At 42.3% G+C, this 19,175-nt stretch overlaps 1 protein-coding gene across 6 annotated transcripts in view; it reads left to right on the top strand.

Annotated features, from left to right (window-relative positions):
* The window catches only part of SYCP1 (synaptonemal complex protein 1), a 204,450-nt gene that overhangs the window by 38,825 nt on the left and 146,450 nt on the right, over positions 1 to 19,175 (top strand). For all 6 annotated transcript variants that reach the window (XM_073667118.1, XM_073667123.1, XM_073667122.1 and 3 more), the window contains one exon: positions 12,389 to 12,497. In XM_073667118.1, coding sequence (XP_073523219.1) covers positions 12,447 to 12,497 — 51 coding nt within the window. In that variant the 5' untranslated portion in view covers positions 12,389 to 12,446. The remainder of the gene's footprint in view (positions 1 to 12,388; positions 12,498 to 19,175) is intronic.

Raw genomic sequence — 19,175 nt, 5'->3', positions numbered from 1 at the left:
CCTGAAGAATAAAGTCGCCTAATCACTTATATCGCATGAGGAACGGCGTAAAAAATAAATAAAACCAATTCTTCACCTGCTGCTGATTTGTTCAATCTGCCTCCGAAAGATCACACCATGGCTCGGCTGACATTTATTCTACGCTGAGCGCTTACACCGGGGTTTCTGTGTGCATCTATGAAATATGTGATTCAGACAGAATCCCCGGCGGAAGATTTCCTGTAATGAGGCAGATGGAGGCACCGTGGACGCTGTCTGGCCTGTGATCCCACTATGTCCGTTTTTTTATAAGGCGTGCATAAAAGTGCCATTGGCCACAGTTTTGTGAACCTCTGAAAAAAAGGACACCGCTAAATACAGGCCAGATGGAGTCCAGAGTAACTCTGCTGCCTCATAGTGAATGAGTCCCTCGGTGCTTTCATGTGAATTACATTACTCGGAGATTTAAATGGAAACCTTGATATCAGTGCTTAGCGTAGAGCACAGGATAAATGGTAACATTTTACATAATTTTTTGGATCACAATAAAAGCTTCGACTCAATCCACAAAAAAGCAAGTCCCCACTCAGGTCTGTCATCTGTTAACGGAAATATAGGGGGCTTCCACGTTACTAGTAACACAAAGGCTCTGAAAAAGTGTAAGGGCCCTTGCCCCCCAAAAGAAATTCAGCAAATTCTGTGCTCCCAAATACAAAGCCCACCTCCCTTTTGAGCCCCACAGTGTGCCTAAACCGCAGTTAGCGTCCACATTCTTGGCATTTCTGTCGCAATGAGAGCCCACCTAATTTGCGGGTGCATATCTCCAGAAGCATGAGCTGGGCATAACGTACTGGTCAATACAACGGCAGTTTGCAATTTTCACTCAGCAACATTCACTGCTGCTTGTTTCTTGAAAACACCCATGTAATTATAATCCTCACCACACCTGTAGATAAATTCCCAAAGGGGTATAATTTCCAAAATGGGGTCATTTGAGGGGGAATTCTCCTTTTCTAGCATTTAAGGTATCTGTATATGGAGTCTGCATACTGTTCTAGGAAAATCTGCTCTCCAGGAGGCAAATAGCGCTCCGTCCCTCCCGAGTCTAGCTGTGTGGCTAAGCAGTACTGTACAGCCACATATGGGGTGTTTCTACATTCAGCAAAAAGTGACACATTTTGGTGCCATTTTTACCCATTTCGCAGTGTGAAAATGTAAAATATGAGGCTAAAACAAAACTTGGTAGTAAAAATGTAATTATTCTGTGCCTGAAAAGTAGTTCCCAATTACATGTAGGGTATTGGCGCACTCAGCAGAAATTGCCCAGCAAACTGTGAGGTTCATATTTTCCTATTAGCTCTTATAAAAATTAAAAACTTGGGGCTAAAACAACATTTTAGTGGTAAAAATGTAATTATTCTTTCTTCACTGCCCAATAGTATAAAATGTTGTAAGACATGTGGTGTCAACATGCTCACTTCACCCCTAGATGAATTCATTGAGAGGTGTAGTTTGTAAAATGGGGTCTCTTATGGGGGGTTCTTTAGGGGCTCTGCCAATGTGACATGGCACCGTCAAACTAGCCCAGCAAAATCTGAACTCCAATATGGTACTTCTTCCCTTCTGAGGTTTGCACTGTGCCTTAAAAGTAGTTTTTGACCACATATGGGGTATCGGTGTACTCAGGAGAAATTGCCCAACAAATTTTGGGGTCCATTTCCTCCTGCTATCCTTGTGAAAATGAAAATATTGGGGGCTAAAACAACATTTTTGTGGGAAAAAAATTTTTTTTTTATTTTTACAGATCCACGCTGTAAAAATCTGTGAAGCACCTGTGGTTTCAAAGTTCTCACCACACATCTAAATAAATTTCTTGAGAGGATCTAGTTTCCAAAATGGGGTCACTTGTGGGGGTTTTCCACTGTTTAGGCACATCAGGGGCTCTCCAAACACGATATGGCACCTGCAGACCATTCCATCAAAGTCTGCGTTCCAAAATGTCACTACTTCCTTTCTGAGCCCTGCCCTGTGCCCAAACAATAGTTTTCCCCCATATATGGGGTATCTGCGTGCTCAGGAGAAATGGCACAACAAATGTTGGGGTCCATTTTCTTCTGGTAACCCTTTTAAATATAAAAAATTTGGGGCTAAAAAAATTTTTGTGGGTAAAATGGGATTTTTTTGATTTTCACGGCTCCACGTTATAAACTTCTGTGAAGCACTCGGGGGTTCAAGGTGCTCACCACACATCTAGATAAGTTCCATGAGGGGTCTAGTTTCCAAAATGGTGTCACTTGTGGGGGGTTTCCACTGTTTAGGCACATCAGTTGCTCCCCAAAGGCGACATGGCGTCCGCTAATTATTCAAGCAAATTTTACATTCAAAAAGTCAAATGGCGCTCCTTCCCTGCCGTACGCCAAAACACTGGTTTTCCCCCACTGATGGGGTATCGACTTACTCAGGAGAAATTGCACAACAAATTTTGGGGTCTATTTTTTCCTGTTACCCTTGCAAAAATAAAAAAAATTGGGTCTAAAGTAAAATTTAGATAAATAAAATAAATAGATAAATAAAAGGGTTAATAAACTTCTTGAATATGGTTTTGAGCACTTTGAGGGGTGCAGTGTTTAGACTGATGTCACTTTTGTTTTTTTCTGTCATAAAGGCCCCTCAAAGTCACTTCAAATATGATGTGGTCCCAAAAAATGGTTTTGTAAATTTTGTTGGAGAAATTAGAAATCACTGGTCAAATTTTAACCCTTATAGCTTCCTAATAAAAAAATAATAATTTGGTTCCAAAATTGTGCTGATGTAAAGTAGACATGGGAATTGTTATTTTTTAACTCTTTTGTGTGACATATCTCTCTGATTTAAGGGCATGAAAATTCAAAGTTTTAAAATTGCTACATTTTCAAAATTTTTGCCAAATTTCAGATTTTTCACAAAGTAACGCCAGTCATATCAAATAAATTTTACCACTATCATGAAGTACAATATGTGACGAAAAAACATGAGAATCAGTGGCATCTGAAGCGTTCCAGAGTTATTACCTAATAAAGTGACACTGGTCAGAATTGTAAAAATTGGCCTAGACATTAACATGCAAATAGCCTTCGGGGGTAAAGGGGTTCAACAAATTTTCATGAATTCTTTGTACAGTAAATGCATTCAAATGAGGTTACTTACATTTGTATGACCATAAGGGAACAGAATATTACCATATTGCTAAATCATTAGCTCTAGTTTTTAAAATAGGAGATGTGAGGCAATGAAATTAATAAAATACACAATTCATGGTTGCAAGGTGAAATTTGCAAGAAGCTTCCACACATTTATTGGGGATTTTTATGACAGACTATCATTACATGGGCCAAAGCACATAATAACTAATTAACTACATTTATTGCAATTTCAAGTTGGGCGCTTTCTCTTGGCCTGCCGTTTGTAGTGTAACTCTGGAGCGTCTCTCTTGATTGTCCAGCAGTAATCTCCTAACATTGCCAGGCTCCATTTCCCTTCATACTTTTTCTCAATGGCAACAATATCCTGATGGAATCTCTCACTGTGTTCATCACTGACGGTTCCACAGTTTTCTGGCATGAGTCAAGGTGGGAATGGAGAAAGTGAATCTTCAGATACCTGTGTACCCGACAGGTAGCACATGAACATCTCATCCACCTGCTCTTTACAATTGGATGCATGTTTGATTCCCAAAAATCCTGAACAAACACACTAAAACTCTTCACGATCTTGGACATATAGGTACGTCCAAGGTCGTGTCCCTGTCTTTGATGCGGGCTTCGACGCTGAGCCCCCATCTTTCCCCATACATGACAGCTCATCTGATCAGCAGTCATTTGCATCAAACAGGTGCAATTGGATCCAAGATCCACTTGCGGCTATTAACCAGTTAAATGCCGCTGTTAATCATAATCACTGACAGCGGCATTTAACAAGTGCTGGCCGGAAGTGTGTCAGAAATTCCACCCATCGACACCCCTGTCACTTTTGAGGGGAGCAGATGCGTTGTCATGACAGCTAGGGGTCTACTCGTGGCTGGTGTTCATAGTTCTAATGCACTGTTATGTGTAGCACAGGTGATCAGAATAATCACAGCTTCAAGTCTCGTAAGGGGACTATTAAAGCGGGGAAAAAGTAAAAAAAAAATAATAATTTTTACTTATTAAAAAAAAAAGTTCATATCACCCCTCCTTTTGCTCACTTAAAATAAAACAATAAAAAAATAAAATAATTCATATATTTGGTATCGTTTCATTCAGAAATGTCCAATCTATCAAAATATAAAGTAAATTACCGTATTTTTCAGACTATAAGACGCACTTTTTTCCTCCAAAATTTTCGAGGAAAGTGGGAGGTGTGGCTTATAGCCCGAATGTACATGGCTGTATATGGTGGCTGTGGGAGGTGAGAGTTGTGGGTTAGCGGCAGTGGTGGTGGAGCGGGCACAGGAGGCAGGAGCTGCCTGCTGCAGCCTACACTGTGCCCGCTGCTAAAGAAAATGAATATTCACTGCTCTCCACGCCCCACGCCGTTTGTAGTGTAACTCTGGAGCGTCTCTCTTGATTGTCCAGCAGTAGCATCCTACATTGTCAGGCTCCATTTCCCTTCATACTTTTTCTCAATGGCAACAATATCCTGATGGAATCTCTCACTGTGGCGTGGAGAGCAGTGAATATTCATTTTCCTTAATAGCGCTTACACTGTACTGCAGTGCGGCTACTGCAGCAGCTGGCGGCCACTCCCATGGGTTGTATTGAATATCCATGCACTTTAATAGCGGGCACACAGACCGCCGGTGGCTTCCGGAGCCGCGCTGCAGGTACAGTGTAAGCACGATTAGGGAGAATGAATGGTCACTGCTCCCCACGCACACAGTCCCGGCGTGGGGAGCAGTGACTCTTCTGGCACAGCATTTCACAGTGTGAGGGCACATGGCGGTGATGCCATGCACGGCTCACACTGTGAGATGCTGTGCTGGCAGCAGAGCAGGATGCAGCGCTGGAACACAGGGAAGAAAGGTGAGTAGATGTGTTTATTTTTTTGTGTGCAGCATGGGATGGGCGGTGCCAAGCATACCAGTAAGAGGGATAAGGGGTGCCAAGAATACCAGGAAGAGGGATGGGGATCAGGGGTGCCATGCATACAGTGGTGGCCAAAAGTATTGGCACCCCTGCAATTCTGACAGATAATACTCAGTTTCTTTCTGAAAATGATTGCAATCTCAAATTCTTTAGTATTATTATCTTCATTTAATGTGTCTTCAATGAAAAAACACAAAAATAATTGTCCTAAAGCCAAATTGGATATAATTCCACACCAAACCTAAAAAAGGGGGTGGACAAAAGTATTGGCACTGTTTGAAAAATCATGTGATGCTTCTCTAATTCGTGTAATTAACAGTACCTGTAACTTACCTGTGGCACCTAACAGGTGTTGGCAATAACTAAATCACACTTGCAGCCAGTTAACATGGATTAAAGTTGACTCAATCTCTGTCCTGTGTCCTTGTGTGTACCACATTGAGCATGGAGAAAAGAAAGAGGACCAAAGAATTGTCTGAGGACTTGAGAAGCCAAATTGTGAGGAAGCATGAGCAATCTCAAGGCTACAAGTCCATCTCCAAAGACCTGAATGTTCTTGTGTCTTCTTTGTGCAGTGTCATCAAGAAGTTTAAAGCCCATGGCACTGTGGCTAACCTCCCTAGATGTGGACGGAAAAGAAAAATTGACGAGAGATTTCAACGCAAGATTGTGCGGATGGTGGATAAAGAACCTCGACTAACATCCAAACAAGTTCAAGCTGCCCTGCAGTCCGAGGGTACAACAGTGTCAACCCGTACTATCCGTCGGCGTCTGAATGAAAAGGGACTGTATGGTAGGATACCAAGGAAGACCCCACTTCTTACCCCGAGACATAAAAAAGCCAGGATGGAGTTTGCCAAAACTTACCTGAGAAAGCCTAAAACATTTTGGAAGAATGTTCTCTGGTCAGATGAGACAAAAAAATGTTGATGGGAAAAAGCATCAACATAGAGTGTACAGGAAAAAAAAAGAGGCATTCAAAGAAAAGAACACGGTCCCTACAGTCAAACATGGCGGAGGTTCCCTGATGTTTTGGGGTTGCTTTGCTGCCTCTGGCACTGGACTGCTTGACCGTGTGCATGGCATTATGAAGTCTGAAGACTACCAACAAATTTTGCAGCATAATGTAGGGCCCAGTGTGAGAAAGCTGGGTCTCCCTCAGAGGTCATGGGTCTTCCAGCAGGACAATGACCCAAAACACACTTCCAAAAGCACTATAAAATGGTTTGAGAGAAAGCACTGGAGACTTCTAAGGTGGCCAGCAATGAGTCCAGACCTGAATCCCATAGAACACCTGTGGAGAGATCTCAAAATGGCAGTTTGGAGAAGGCACCCTTCAAATATCAGGGACCTGGAGCAGTTTGCCAAAGAAGAATGGTCTACAATTCCAGCAGAGCATTGTAAGAAACTCATTGATGGTTACCGGAAGCGGTTGTTCGCAGTTATTTTGGCTAAAGGTTGTGCAACCAAGTATTAGGCTGAGGGTGCCAATACTTTTGTCTGGCCCATTTTTGGAGTTTTGTGTGAAATGATCAATGATTTGAATTTTGCTTCATTCTCTTTTGTGTTTTTTCCTTGCAAGCAAATTATATGAAGATAATAATACCAAAGAATTTGTGATTGCAATCATTTTCAGGATGAAACTGAATATTATCTGACAGAATTGCAGGGGTGCCAATACTTTTGGCCACCACTGTACCTGGATGGGGATCAGGGGTGACATGCATACCAGGATGGGGATCAAGGGTGCCATGCATACCAGGATGGGGATCAGGGGTGCAATGTATACCAGGATGGGAATAAGAGGTGCCTTGCATACCAGAATGGGGATCAGGGGTGCCATGCATACCAGGATTGGAATCAGGGGTACCATGCATACCAGGATGGGAATCAGGGGTTCCATGCATACCAGGATGGGGATCAAGGGTGCCATGCATACCAGGATAGGGAATCAGGGGTGCCATGCATACCAGGATGGGGATCAGGGGCGCCATGCATACCAGGATGGGAATCAGGGGTTCCATGCATTCCAGGATAGGGATCAAGGGTGCCATGCATACTAGGATGGGGATGGGGGTGCCATGCATACCAGGATGGTAGATTGGGGTGCCATGCATATCAGAATGGGGATCAGGGGTGCCGTGCATACCAGCATGGGGGCCACGTATAACAGGAAGGAGGGGCCAGATATACCAGGATGGAGGATATTAACTGAATTGGGGGACATTACCCCTATACCAGCGTCAGCAGCAGACCTCCTCTCCCATAACAGTGCGTAATGACCACATTTTTTGCTTAAATTTTTTTTCCTATTTTCCTCCTCTAAAACCTAGGTGTGTCTTATGGTCCGAAAAATACGGTAATCTGATCTATAAACTACTTAACGAGAAAAAAATCTAAACTCTGAATTACACTTTACTGCAATAACAAGTGATCAAAACATCGTATCTACCCCAAAATGGTATTGATTAAAACAGCCCAGGGCGCAAAAAATAAAAACATCATTCAGCCCAATATCCCGAAAAATGAAAACGTTATGGGTCTCGGAAAATGGCGACATAAGCAAATTTTTTTTCTTACAAATTTCTGATTTTTCTTTCATCACTTAACTAAAAAGAATCTATACATGATTGGTATCTGCGTACTCGTACTGTCCTGGGGAATCATAGTTTTGGCATTTAGTGAAAATGATAAATAAAAAATCCAAAAAACAATTGTGGAATTGCACTTTTATTTGCAATTTCACCGCACTTGGAATTTTTCCCCCGTTTTGCAATACACTATATGGTAGAATCAATGGTATCATTCAAAAGTACAACTCGTCTGGCAAAAAAACAAGCCCTTGACAGCCTGAAGTATGTCATCGAATTGAATGTCCTTGCAACACTTCCTAATCTGTGGGCCAACAAAGATACCCTCTTTCAACTTTGCATGACTTAATCGAGGAGATTTTGATGCCAAATACTTGAAATCTTCACTTTCTTGTTGCATGCTCTTTACAAAGTTTTTCATTAGTCCTAGTTTGATGTGTAGTGGAAAGAGTGGAAAGACATATTGGAGCTAGAGAGGGTACAAAGGAGGGCGACTAAGGTAATAAAGGGAATGGAGGGACTAGAATACTCAGAGAGGTTGTCAAAATTAGGCCTATTTACGTTGGAAAAGAGAAGGCTTAGCGGAGACCTCATAAACATGTATAAATACATCAGGGGGCAGTACTGAGATCTCTCCCATGACCAGTTTATACCAAGGATGGTGACAAAGACGAGGGGGCACACTATGCGTCTGGAGGAAAGGAGGTTCCTGCACCAGCATAGAAGGGGATTCTTTACGGTCAGAGCCGTGAGACTCTGGAACTCTCTGGGAGAGGAAGTGGTGATGTCCAACTCACTTAATGAGTTCAAGAGAGGCCTGGACGCCTTTCTTGAGAACAATAAAATTACATCTTATGCTTAGTGATAGTTAATTAATCCAGGGATTTAATCTGACTGCCAGATTGGTGTCGGGAAGTGAATTTTTCCTCAATGATGTAAATTGGCCTATACCGCATGGGTTTTTTTTGCCTTCCCCTGGATCAATGCTGCGGAATAGCTGCAGTGCACAAGAAATAGGCTGAACTGGATGGACGCTTGTCTTTTTTCGGCCTTATAAACTATGTAACTATATGTAACTATGAGTAAAATTTTCTCAGAATCAACCGATGGTTCATTTTGTACATTTTTTTTGCTCTTCCCCGAATATTGCCAACCTAATATGAAAAAATTTATTAGCTTCCATACATTTACTGCATTACAATTCTCCATGATCTACACTTGTAAAATAAAAACTAGAGCTAATTCTCAATTTTATCTGTCATTTTTATTTTTATCAGCATCAAATCTATACAAATTAGCTATTTTGTTCAATTTACAATTTTTTTGTTGAACAGTGTGACACATTCCTGGAGTCAGGCTCTTAGTGGCTACATTATGCTGCTCTCAAATTAAATAGTAAAAACCTGTTGACAGATTCCGTTGGAAAGCCAGTGGGGAAAGCCTACATGCGCATATAGCCCGAGACCTGTCAATCCAGGGCTGCAGGTGGGGAGTAGCTGCCTGGCACCCGTCTGTCCGACTAGTCTATAACGAGGTCTCTGCCTCTTTTAAAGTATGATTATCTCTGAAACACAGCAACGTTTCATAGGCAAACATACCTTATTGTGTTTATACAGCCAATGCCTGATACAGTGGTGTGAAAAAAAGGGTTTGCCCCCTTCCTGATTTCTTATTCTTTTGCATGTTTGTCACACTTAAATGTTTCAGATCACAAAACAAATGTAAATATTAGACAAAGATAACACAAGTAAACACAAAATGCAGTTTTTAAATGAAGGTCTTTATTGTTAAGGGACAAAGAAATCCAAATCTACAGGGCCCTGTGTGAAAAAGTGAATGCCTTTTAAACCTAATAACAAGTTGGGCCACCCTTAGAAGCAACACCTGCAATCATGCATTTGCGATAACTGGAAATTAGTGTTTTACAACACTCTGGAGGAATTTTGGCCCACTCATCTTTGCAAAATTGTCATAATTCAGCCACATTGGAGGGTTTCAGAGCACAAACCACCTTTTTAAGGTCATGGCACAGCATCTCAGTCGGATTAAGGTCAGGACTTTGACTAGGTCACTCCAAACTCTTAATTTTGTTTTTCTTAAGCCATTCATTTGTTTAGTGATCTGAAACATTTAAGTGTGACAAACATGCAAAAGAATAAGAAATCAGGAAGGGGGCAAGCACTTTTTCACACCTCTATACATGCTTCCCATGGATTGGGCAGCATGTATTAGGTGTCAGGTTCTCTTTTAAGTCCTGCTGGTTTTAATGTATTTAACTGAAAAATACCACAGGTTTCTATTCTTGACATTTAATGTAAATAGTTACCTTCTCTTCTCAACAATGTTTTTTTTTAACCCTTTATATACCCCAGAAAGAGGTTCCTTTTATACGTCATTGTGTTTCTTTTTGTATTGCTTAGATAGTGGATGCCTTTTAAAAACAATCTTTTAATATTATAATCATGTTCCATGATTGTTTTGTGCATCCTTTATACAGATTCTGACATGGACCTTTCTTTAATGCTTTGTATAACCCCTTTACTGCAGCAAGTTAAATGGTCCTTTATAGTAAATGTTCCTTCTGGTGTCGCAAATGTGTATAACAGCACATAATATATTTTGTACATTGATAAAAACCACATGGCTTAGTATTCTATTTTTCCCCCTGTATATTTCGGTATGTAATTATTGTGGCAGCAACATAATTAGCAAGATTTTTAGCTTTCCAATACACAAAACTTGGGTGACTCAGAATTAAATCCCCTGCCACTTTATCATTTTGTAGGAATGACCAATGTTTTCTAACTATTTGTTTTAAATGCTTGCCATCCCTTGTTTACAGAGTAACACTTGGAACTTTAATGTCCATAGCAATATAGAATTGGCGAGGCAAAGCACATTTCACTGAGGATATATGATAAATTTTGTTTTTTGGATGATTTTTAAACATAAACTACTAGTCTATGTGCATTTGTATATCACATCTAAGATCTTTATGACTATGATAACCAAAATCACAGATACATATGAAAAATTACATTATGTAACAGTTTGGAGTAAATTAACCTTTGATTGTCATCTTCTGGGTTAGGTGGTTAACAAACAGACTTTACAATCCAACGGAGTGGATTTTCATTTAAAGTGGCTACAACCAGTTTTATAATCTCATACAGACAGAGCTGGGCCACTAGCTTTGCATCACAACTTCCTAGGTGTCCAGATGCAAAGCTGCATGTACACTAAAACTGTTAAGAACACTTATTTCACAATAATCAGTCAGTGTAAACAGGCTGCTCATTACTCGTTGAACGAGCAAAACATGCAACACAAAAGATCATCGTTCTCGGCAGTACATCATTTTGTGTAAACAGGATCTACTACAGATCATTCAGGGTGCATCGTTTATTGCGGTCTGTGTAAAATGCTTTCTGATTGGCGGTTGTTTAGTGTCACTGGTTCATTCTGTCTTACCTAAAAAAATCAAAACACAATTTTATCCATTCATAAACTCTTTACTACCACAATTTTGGCAGTGCCTGACTTACTATAGCTGAGAGCCATCTTCCTGCACTAATACACTGTAAAGATGCAGCCAGTGCACTTTAAAATTCTTTATAACCCTTGTAATTCTGTGTGACAGGATCTGCTCCCTCACTGCTCACCCCTCCTGCCTGGGTCATTACATCACATGCCAGGGTTCAGCTTCTCCCTGTAACAGCCAGTCTGAGAAGAGGGGGCGTGACCTACGTCAAGCTGTTCCTTGCTGCCCACCCTATAATATCTGTCTCTATTAAGTCCAAGAACAGGTAGATAGATATTTTTATAAGCCCATGTATGTTTGGTGCACAGTATAAGGAACAGAGCAATGGGATCTGGGGGGTTTATACCATGTCTCACAGATGCTGCAGCAGACATCTGGATGATTTCCTCAGGCTGAGGAGACACCTGACAATCCAGAGTGATAAAGTTGCAGGGGTCAGGGCACTACCAAGTTTATATGGGGGAGGGGAGATTGACCATGGCAGTACTGAATAAACCAATGCAGCACTCTGCCTCTGCTCCCTTTATGACACATGGCTGTATACATTATGCACTGTCACAGGTTGAACAGCAGAGGACCACAGCGTGTATTTGCATGTTCTTGTTGATATGACTGTTACTAGAAGGGAGCATGCCACACGTTCTTGGACTAATAGAGACATATCAGGGGGTGGGCATCTAAGAACATCCTGCCACAGGCCATGCCCCCTGTTCTTGGACTGAATAGAGACAGATATCAAAACAGGCAGCTAGGAGCATCCTGACACAGGCAACACCCCCCTCTTCTCATGCTGGCTTTTATTCACAGGGGGAGCTGAACACTGGCTTGTGATATAATGACCCAGATGGGAGGAGTGATCAGTGAGGGAGCAGATCCTGTCACACAGAATTACAAGGGTTATAAAGACAATTTGAAGGGCACTGGGCATCTCATCTTTATAGTGTATGAGTATAGGAACTGTAAAAAATGTTTTTTATCTTCCTGGAGTACCCCTTTAAAGAGTTCTCTTGCTGGAAGCTAGTGAGGCTCATCACGGAGCTTGAATTCGGAACTGTCCTGACTATTTTATTTGCTTTTTCCTACTTGTAACATGTATTTCTTGTCTTTCAGTTATTACACCAATGATATTATGTGTTTATTCCAAATTCCTTGAATTTTATGTTTTCAATCAACAGGAAAAAGTATACAAACCTTAAAATAGCATATGAAAACATTGTCACTGAAAAAGAAGAAATGTCCAGAAAGACTGAAGAAGAACTAACAAATATTCAAAAGGATTTCAAGGTTAGTTGAACATGGAAATCCTTAATATAATAAAGACTGATTCCAACTAAAACATTGTCTGGTAAATACAAGTTATATCCCATTTATAGGATAGGACATAGCTTGTTGATTGGTGAGGCTCTGACCGCAGTGACCTGCACTGATTGGCAGAACCCAATCCTTGTTACAATGGAACAGCAGTGCGCTTGCTCGACTGTTGCTCCATTTATTTCCTGTTGGACTATCATTTGGCGTTTTCCAACAGCTATTTAGAGAATGAATAGAGCAACAGTTGGATGCCCGACCTGGATTTCCATTTTGTAAAGGGGATAAAAGTTCCCTGCCTGAGATAAAAATTCTTCGATCGGCTGATTTGTGCGGGTTCCACTTGTGGGACACCCACCAATCAGCATGTTATTATCTATCCTACAGATAAGGTGATAACTTGTTTTTTCTGGACACTGTTATTTCTTTTCAACACTGGTTGCAATTCAACTGTTAATTTATAACACTGTTATATACATAGTCAAAGTCATGACTTCTGTTCTGTATTCATTGGTGTCTTCTGTTCTGTTCTCTTCTGTTTTTACAGAAGCATTTGTAAATTCATTTTCTGTCATAAATAATCTCCTCACTAAACAGTGAGGTTTTGCAAGTTTTCATGAGATCTCACTACATAGTGCAGAGAGAATGTAGAAGGACTGATACTATATGTTACGCTCGTGCGTGGATCGTGGACCCACAGTGCCACAGTCTGGGTAGAGACTGGAGGGGCATAAATAAGCGGCCACCTGGTTCTTCATTAGAGCCCCTGATGGTGTGGTTAGACTTGAACCCAGGTGGGCGGTAGGTGCTACACTAGGACAGACACTGGAACCGCGGCTGCTGACCCTAGAGGGATAAGGAAGCAGGACCGGAGACTGAGTAATTGGCAGGACAGAAACTGGTTAACAGGAGGAATGAATGCTGTATCAGGCACGGATAAAATATGTTCTGGGCGTTCATTAAAGATTTCCCCTGACTCACATCCTGTTGACTGAGAGCAATGAAACTTGGCACAGTTATTAGTCCTTCTCTACATAGGTGCCACCTAGGGATACACACTTCTCCCATCTCTTTAAGCAACTGTAAGGCTATGTGCGCACGATGCGGATTTGAAGCAGAAATTTCCTGAGCGTTTTTGCCTCTCCCTGGCAAAAAAAACTCATTCGGATTTACATGCATTTTTGATGCGTTTTTACATGCATTTTCTGAAGCGTTTTTGTACATCAATGAATGCTTTTTGGAGTTAAATAAAGTTATTCGGTGGGACATTGCTTAAACCCTTGGATTACCATCAGAACTGGGGTGAGTATATTAGTTCATTTAAATGATTAAATAATGGGTATGTTGTATTTCAAATAAAGTGTTTACTCTGTGTCTGTGTGTTTATTTAACTCTTTACTTTACTTTAATTACTATAATTACTATAAGACGCCCTCCATTACTAACTGTGTAGTAAAGTTGTCGGCGCTTTTTCAGTAAATACATGGCCAGAATAAAGTATTTTAATGAAATAAAAAACACATGTTTTTTTTTAAAAAAAACTTTATTGTACGCCTCTGCGAAGCCATCGATCTTTTGAAAGAAAAGTAAAAAAACAAACAACCATATCCTTCACCTGTCCGCCGTCAACGACACAGTCCACGATCACCGCCGATTGTCCCTCGACGATCCGTGTCACTTCTACAGCAGTAACATCAGCAATCACTGATGTCACTGCTGTAGAAGCCAGCAATGTATACTGACAAGGAGTGTAAAATCACTCCTGTCAGTGTACATTGCTGCAGGAGGTCACTGGGATTCATCAGCTGAAGATCAGCTGATGAGCCCCAGTGAGCTAACTACCGTGGGAGCATTCTTGAGAATGCTCCCACGGGAAGGTCACATGAGCATCAGCTGATCGTTCACGTGACCGATTAGATTATGCTCATGTCACCGCAGGTACTGTACTGACAGTACCTGCAGTGATGTATATATATACACAGCTGTACTCAAAAGTTTACATACCACTCACTTACTCCACTCATGGTTATTGGTTGGGTGAAGCCATATATTGTCAAACTACTGTGCTTTCTCTTTTTAAATCTTAATGACAACCAAAAACATCCAAATGACCCTGATCAAAAGTTCACATACCCTGGTAATTTTGGCCTGATAACATGCACAGAAATTGACACAAATGGGTTTCAATGGCTACTAAAGGTAACATCCTCACCTGTGACCTGTTTGCTTGTAATCAGTATGTGTGCATAAAAGCTGAGTGAGTTTCTGGGATCCAGACAGACTCTTGCATATTTCATTCAGCCACTGACGTTTCTGGATTGTGAGTCATGTGGAAAGCAAAATAATTGTCAACGGATCTACGGGAAAAGGTAGTTGAACTGTATAACACAGGAAAGGGATACAAAAAAATATCCAATAAATTGATAATGCCAGTCAGCAGCGTTCAAACTGTGATTAACAAATGGAAAATCAGGGGCTCTGTAAAAACCAAACTACGGTCAGGTAGACCAACAAAGATTACGGCCACAACTGCCAAGAAAATTGTTCGGGATGCAAAGAAAAACCCACAAATAACATCAGCTGAAATTCAGGACGCTCTGAAAACTAGCGGTGTGGCTGTTTCAATATGCAGAATGAGGAGGCACTTGAAGAAAAATGGGCTGCATGGTCAAGACGCTAGAAAAAAAACACTACTGCGCAAATGCCACAAAATATATCGCCTACAATTCGCCAAACAGCACAGAGACTAGCCTCAAAACTTCTTGAACAAGGTAATTTGGAGTGATGAGACCAAAATTGAACTTTTTGGCCGCAACCATAAATGTTACATTTGGAGAGAAGTCAACAAGAACTATGATGATAGGAACACCATTCCGACAGTAAAGCACGGAGGTGGATCGCTGATGTTTTGGGGATGTGTGAGCTACAAAGGCACAGGAAACTTGGTAAAAGTTGAAGGAAAGATGAATGCAGCATTTTATCAGCAAATACTGGAGGCAAATTTGCACTCTGGGAGGTGCGCATGGGGTGTACTTGGACGTTCCAACATGACAGCGATCCAAAACACAAGGCCCATAGGCGTGGAGAGCAGTGAATATTCATTTCATTTTCTTTAGTAGCTGGTACATTGTAGGCTGCAGCAGGCGGCTGCTGCCTCCTGTGCACCGCTACTCCGCCACTGTTGCTTACCCCACCACCCACAGCCACAGTATTTATGTATATCGGACTATAAGACGCACCCCCCACGTTTCTCCAAAATTTTGGAAGAAAAAAGTGCGTCTTATAGTCTGAAAAATACGGTATGTGAGGGAAAACTACTGTTTGGAGGCACGGCAAAATTGGCTGGAATCGAGAGTGGACGCCATGTCACCTTTGGAGAGCCCCTGATGTGCCTAAACAGTTGGAGCCCCCCACGTGACCCCATTTTGGAAACTAGATCCCTTAAAGAACTTATCTAGATGTATGGAGCGCACCTTGGGCTCCCAGGTGCTTCACAGAAATTTATAACGTTGAGCCGTGACCATAAAAAAATCTAATTTTTTCCACAAAAATGATCATTTAGCCTTAATTTTTTTTATTTTCACAAGGGTAGCAGGATAAATTGCACCATACAATTTGTTGTGCAACTTCGCCAATACCCAGTATGTGGGGGGAAACTGCTGTTTGAGGACATGGCAGGGCTTGGAAGGGAAAGCGCGCCATTTGACTTTTTGAATGCAAAATTGGCTGGAAACAATAGCGGATGCCATGTCGAATTTGTAGAGCCCATGATGTACCTAAACAATGGAAACCCCCAACAAGTGACCCCATTTTGGAAACTAGACCCCTCAAGGAATGTATCTAGATGTGTGATGAGCACCTTGAAACCCCAGATGCTTCATAGAAGTTTATAATGTTGAGCTGTGAAAATAAAAAAATCACATTTTTTCCACAAAATTGTTTTTTTCAGCCCCAATTTGTTATTTCAACAAGGTTAACAGGAGAAAATGGAACCCAAAATTTGTTGTGCAGTTTGTCCTGAATACGCAAATATACCATATGTGGGGGAAAACTACTGTTTGGGTGCACGGCAGGGCTCAGATTGGAAGGAGTGATAATTTTTCCCACAAGAATATTGTTTTAGCCCCAATTTTTTTCATTTTCACAAGGACAGCAGGAGAAAATGGAGCCCAAAAATGTGTTGTGCAATTTCTCCTGAGTTCTCTGGTACCAGTGCAAAGCTCAGAAGGTAAGAAGCGCCATTTTGGAGTTCAGATTTTTCTGGACTGGTTTGAGGTTGCCATGTCACATTGGCAGAGCCCCTGAGGTGCCAGAACAACAGAAACCTCCCATATGTGACCTAATTTTACAAACTACACCCCCAATGAAATCACATAGGGGTTGCAGTGATCATATTGACACCACATGTGCCTCACAGAATTTGATACCATTGGGCGGTGAAGAAAGAATACATTACATTTTTACCACTAAAATGTTGTTTAACCCCAAGTTTTAAATTTTTCTAAGGGCTAAGTAGGAATAAATAGACCTCAGTTTATTGTAAAAATTGCTCCTGAGTGCACCAATACCCTACATGTAATCGGGAAATACTTTTCAGGCACAGTTCAAAGCTCAGAAGGGAATGAGCACTATATTATAGTACAGATTTTACTGTTATTTTTTGCGGGTGCCATGATCCTCTGGGAGAGCCCCTGAGGTGCCAGAACATCAGAACCCACCATAGGTGACTCCATTTTACAAATTACACCTCTCAATGAATTCATCTAGGGGTGCAGTGATCATATTGACTCCAAAGGTATGTCACACCTTGTGACACCTTGGGCAGTGAAGAAAAAATAATTACATTTTTACCATCAAAATTTTATTTGAGCCCCAGATTTTACATTTTTACATTGGGTGGTGGGTAAAAATGGTACCGAAATTTGTCCCACAATTTCTGCTGAACGCGGCTATACCACATATGTGGCTCTGCAGTACTGCTTAGCCACACGGCAAGACTCGGGGGAGGGGGGGGGGCTATTTGCATCATGGAGTGCAGATTTTCCTAGAATACTTTGCGGACTCCATATACAAAGTCCCTAAGTGCTAGAAGAGCAGAATCCCCCCCCTCAAGTGACCCCATTTTGGAAATGATACCCCTTTGGGAATTTATCTACTGGTGTATTGACGATTTTGATTCCATGGATGTTTTCCAGAAACAAGCAGCAGTGAATGTTGTTGAGTGAAAATTTCAAACTGCCGTTGTAGTGCCCAGTATGTTGTAGTTCCCAGTACTTTGTAGTGCCCAGCTCATGGTTCTGGAGACATGCACACATAAATTAGGTGGGCTCTAATTGCTACAGAAATGACAAAACATGTGGACGCTAAATGTCATCTAGGCACACTGTGGGGCGGGGGGCATTTGGATTTGCGAGCACAGAATTCATTGGATTTCTTTTGGGGGACGAAGAGTCAGAGCGCTTTTCCAGAACCTTTGTACTACCAGTAACATGGAAGCCCATATATTTCCATTGATAGATGACGGACCTGAGTGGGGACCTGCTTTTTCAGCAGCAGATGGAAGGAAGGGAGACACAGTCATTACTAGTGGGTAGGCGGAGCCCACATAGGATAGAACACCTCAGATTAAAAAAGAGTGTTGTCCGGCCCCTCCAGCTTGGGCTCCTCCTACTCCAGCTCTCCAGTCTAAAATTTGAGGTCACAGAGGATGGTCGCTGCTGGAAGCAGCTCCTCAGAAAATTTTTTTATTTTTATCGGACAGAGACTTGGACCCCCGTGGTCTTGAGGTCTCAGGGGTCTCAGCGCTGCTGGACCCCCACCCCTCCCTTGGCGGATCTGCATTACCCTTTGAGAGAGGTCCCTGCAGAACCCTGCCGGCCCCGGGGGATGAGGGATGCTTCCCTGGCGGGGACGCAAACCGCGCATCTGGGGTCACTGCGTTCTCCGCCCTGGGGGGAAGCTTGGGCACAGCGCCACAAATCCCTGGGGGTCCCTGTGGCGCTCAGCTGGGTGAGTACTCAGCATGTTAATGTGTTTTGAGTGCTTCAGCGGCTGCTGCGGCAGCCGCTGCTACATGTATTCATGTGGTGACTTGTGTTTTTTTGTCCGCAGGTGGATGCCTGCAGGACATGGAAGCGGGGCAGGAGCGGAGAGCGGAGGAGTCGCGCGCGCTTTTTTTTTAAGCCGGCGGGGGGCGTGGCTTCGCGCCTTCCCGGTCTTTCGCGGGCAGGAAGCGCTCTGAGCGCGCGCTTTCTCCTGCCCCTCCTCTTCCGGCTTCTCTCTCCTCACAGCGCGGCGGCCATTACTGAACGGCTTCCATCGGGCTCCTCACTCTCCTCTCCTCCCGACAGACCGAAGGAACACTGCACCGCGGCCAGCTGGGTGAGTCGCTTCTGCCTGTCAGGGCAGAAGCTTAACCCCTCACCCCCTCAGCGCAGGGCACCTTTCTGAGGCACAATAAGGTGGCAGACTGTGCTGTCCTGCAGCTATTACCCCATATAGAGGTTCCTTTTTTTGTCTGGGGCTCGCACATCCTTTTCATTTCACAGAGGTTGTGGGGAGTCTGCGACATTAACCCCTTATTAGGCGGTTATCCCTTAATTGGGGGTCAGCTGGGGTAACTCTCTCTTTAAGAGCTTTAACCCTTCAGCTTTC

Source organism: Phyllobates terribilis, unplaced genomic scaffold, assembly GCF_046119375.1.
Source record: "Phyllobates terribilis strain yellow unplaced genomic scaffold, ASM4611937v1 Scaffold_2__4_contigs__length_985480577, whole genome shotgun sequence".
Classification (NCBI taxonomy): Eukaryota; Metazoa; Chordata; class Amphibia; order Anura; family Dendrobatidae; genus Phyllobates; species Phyllobates terribilis.
This window is presented reverse-complemented; position numbering and strand designations above follow the sequence as displayed.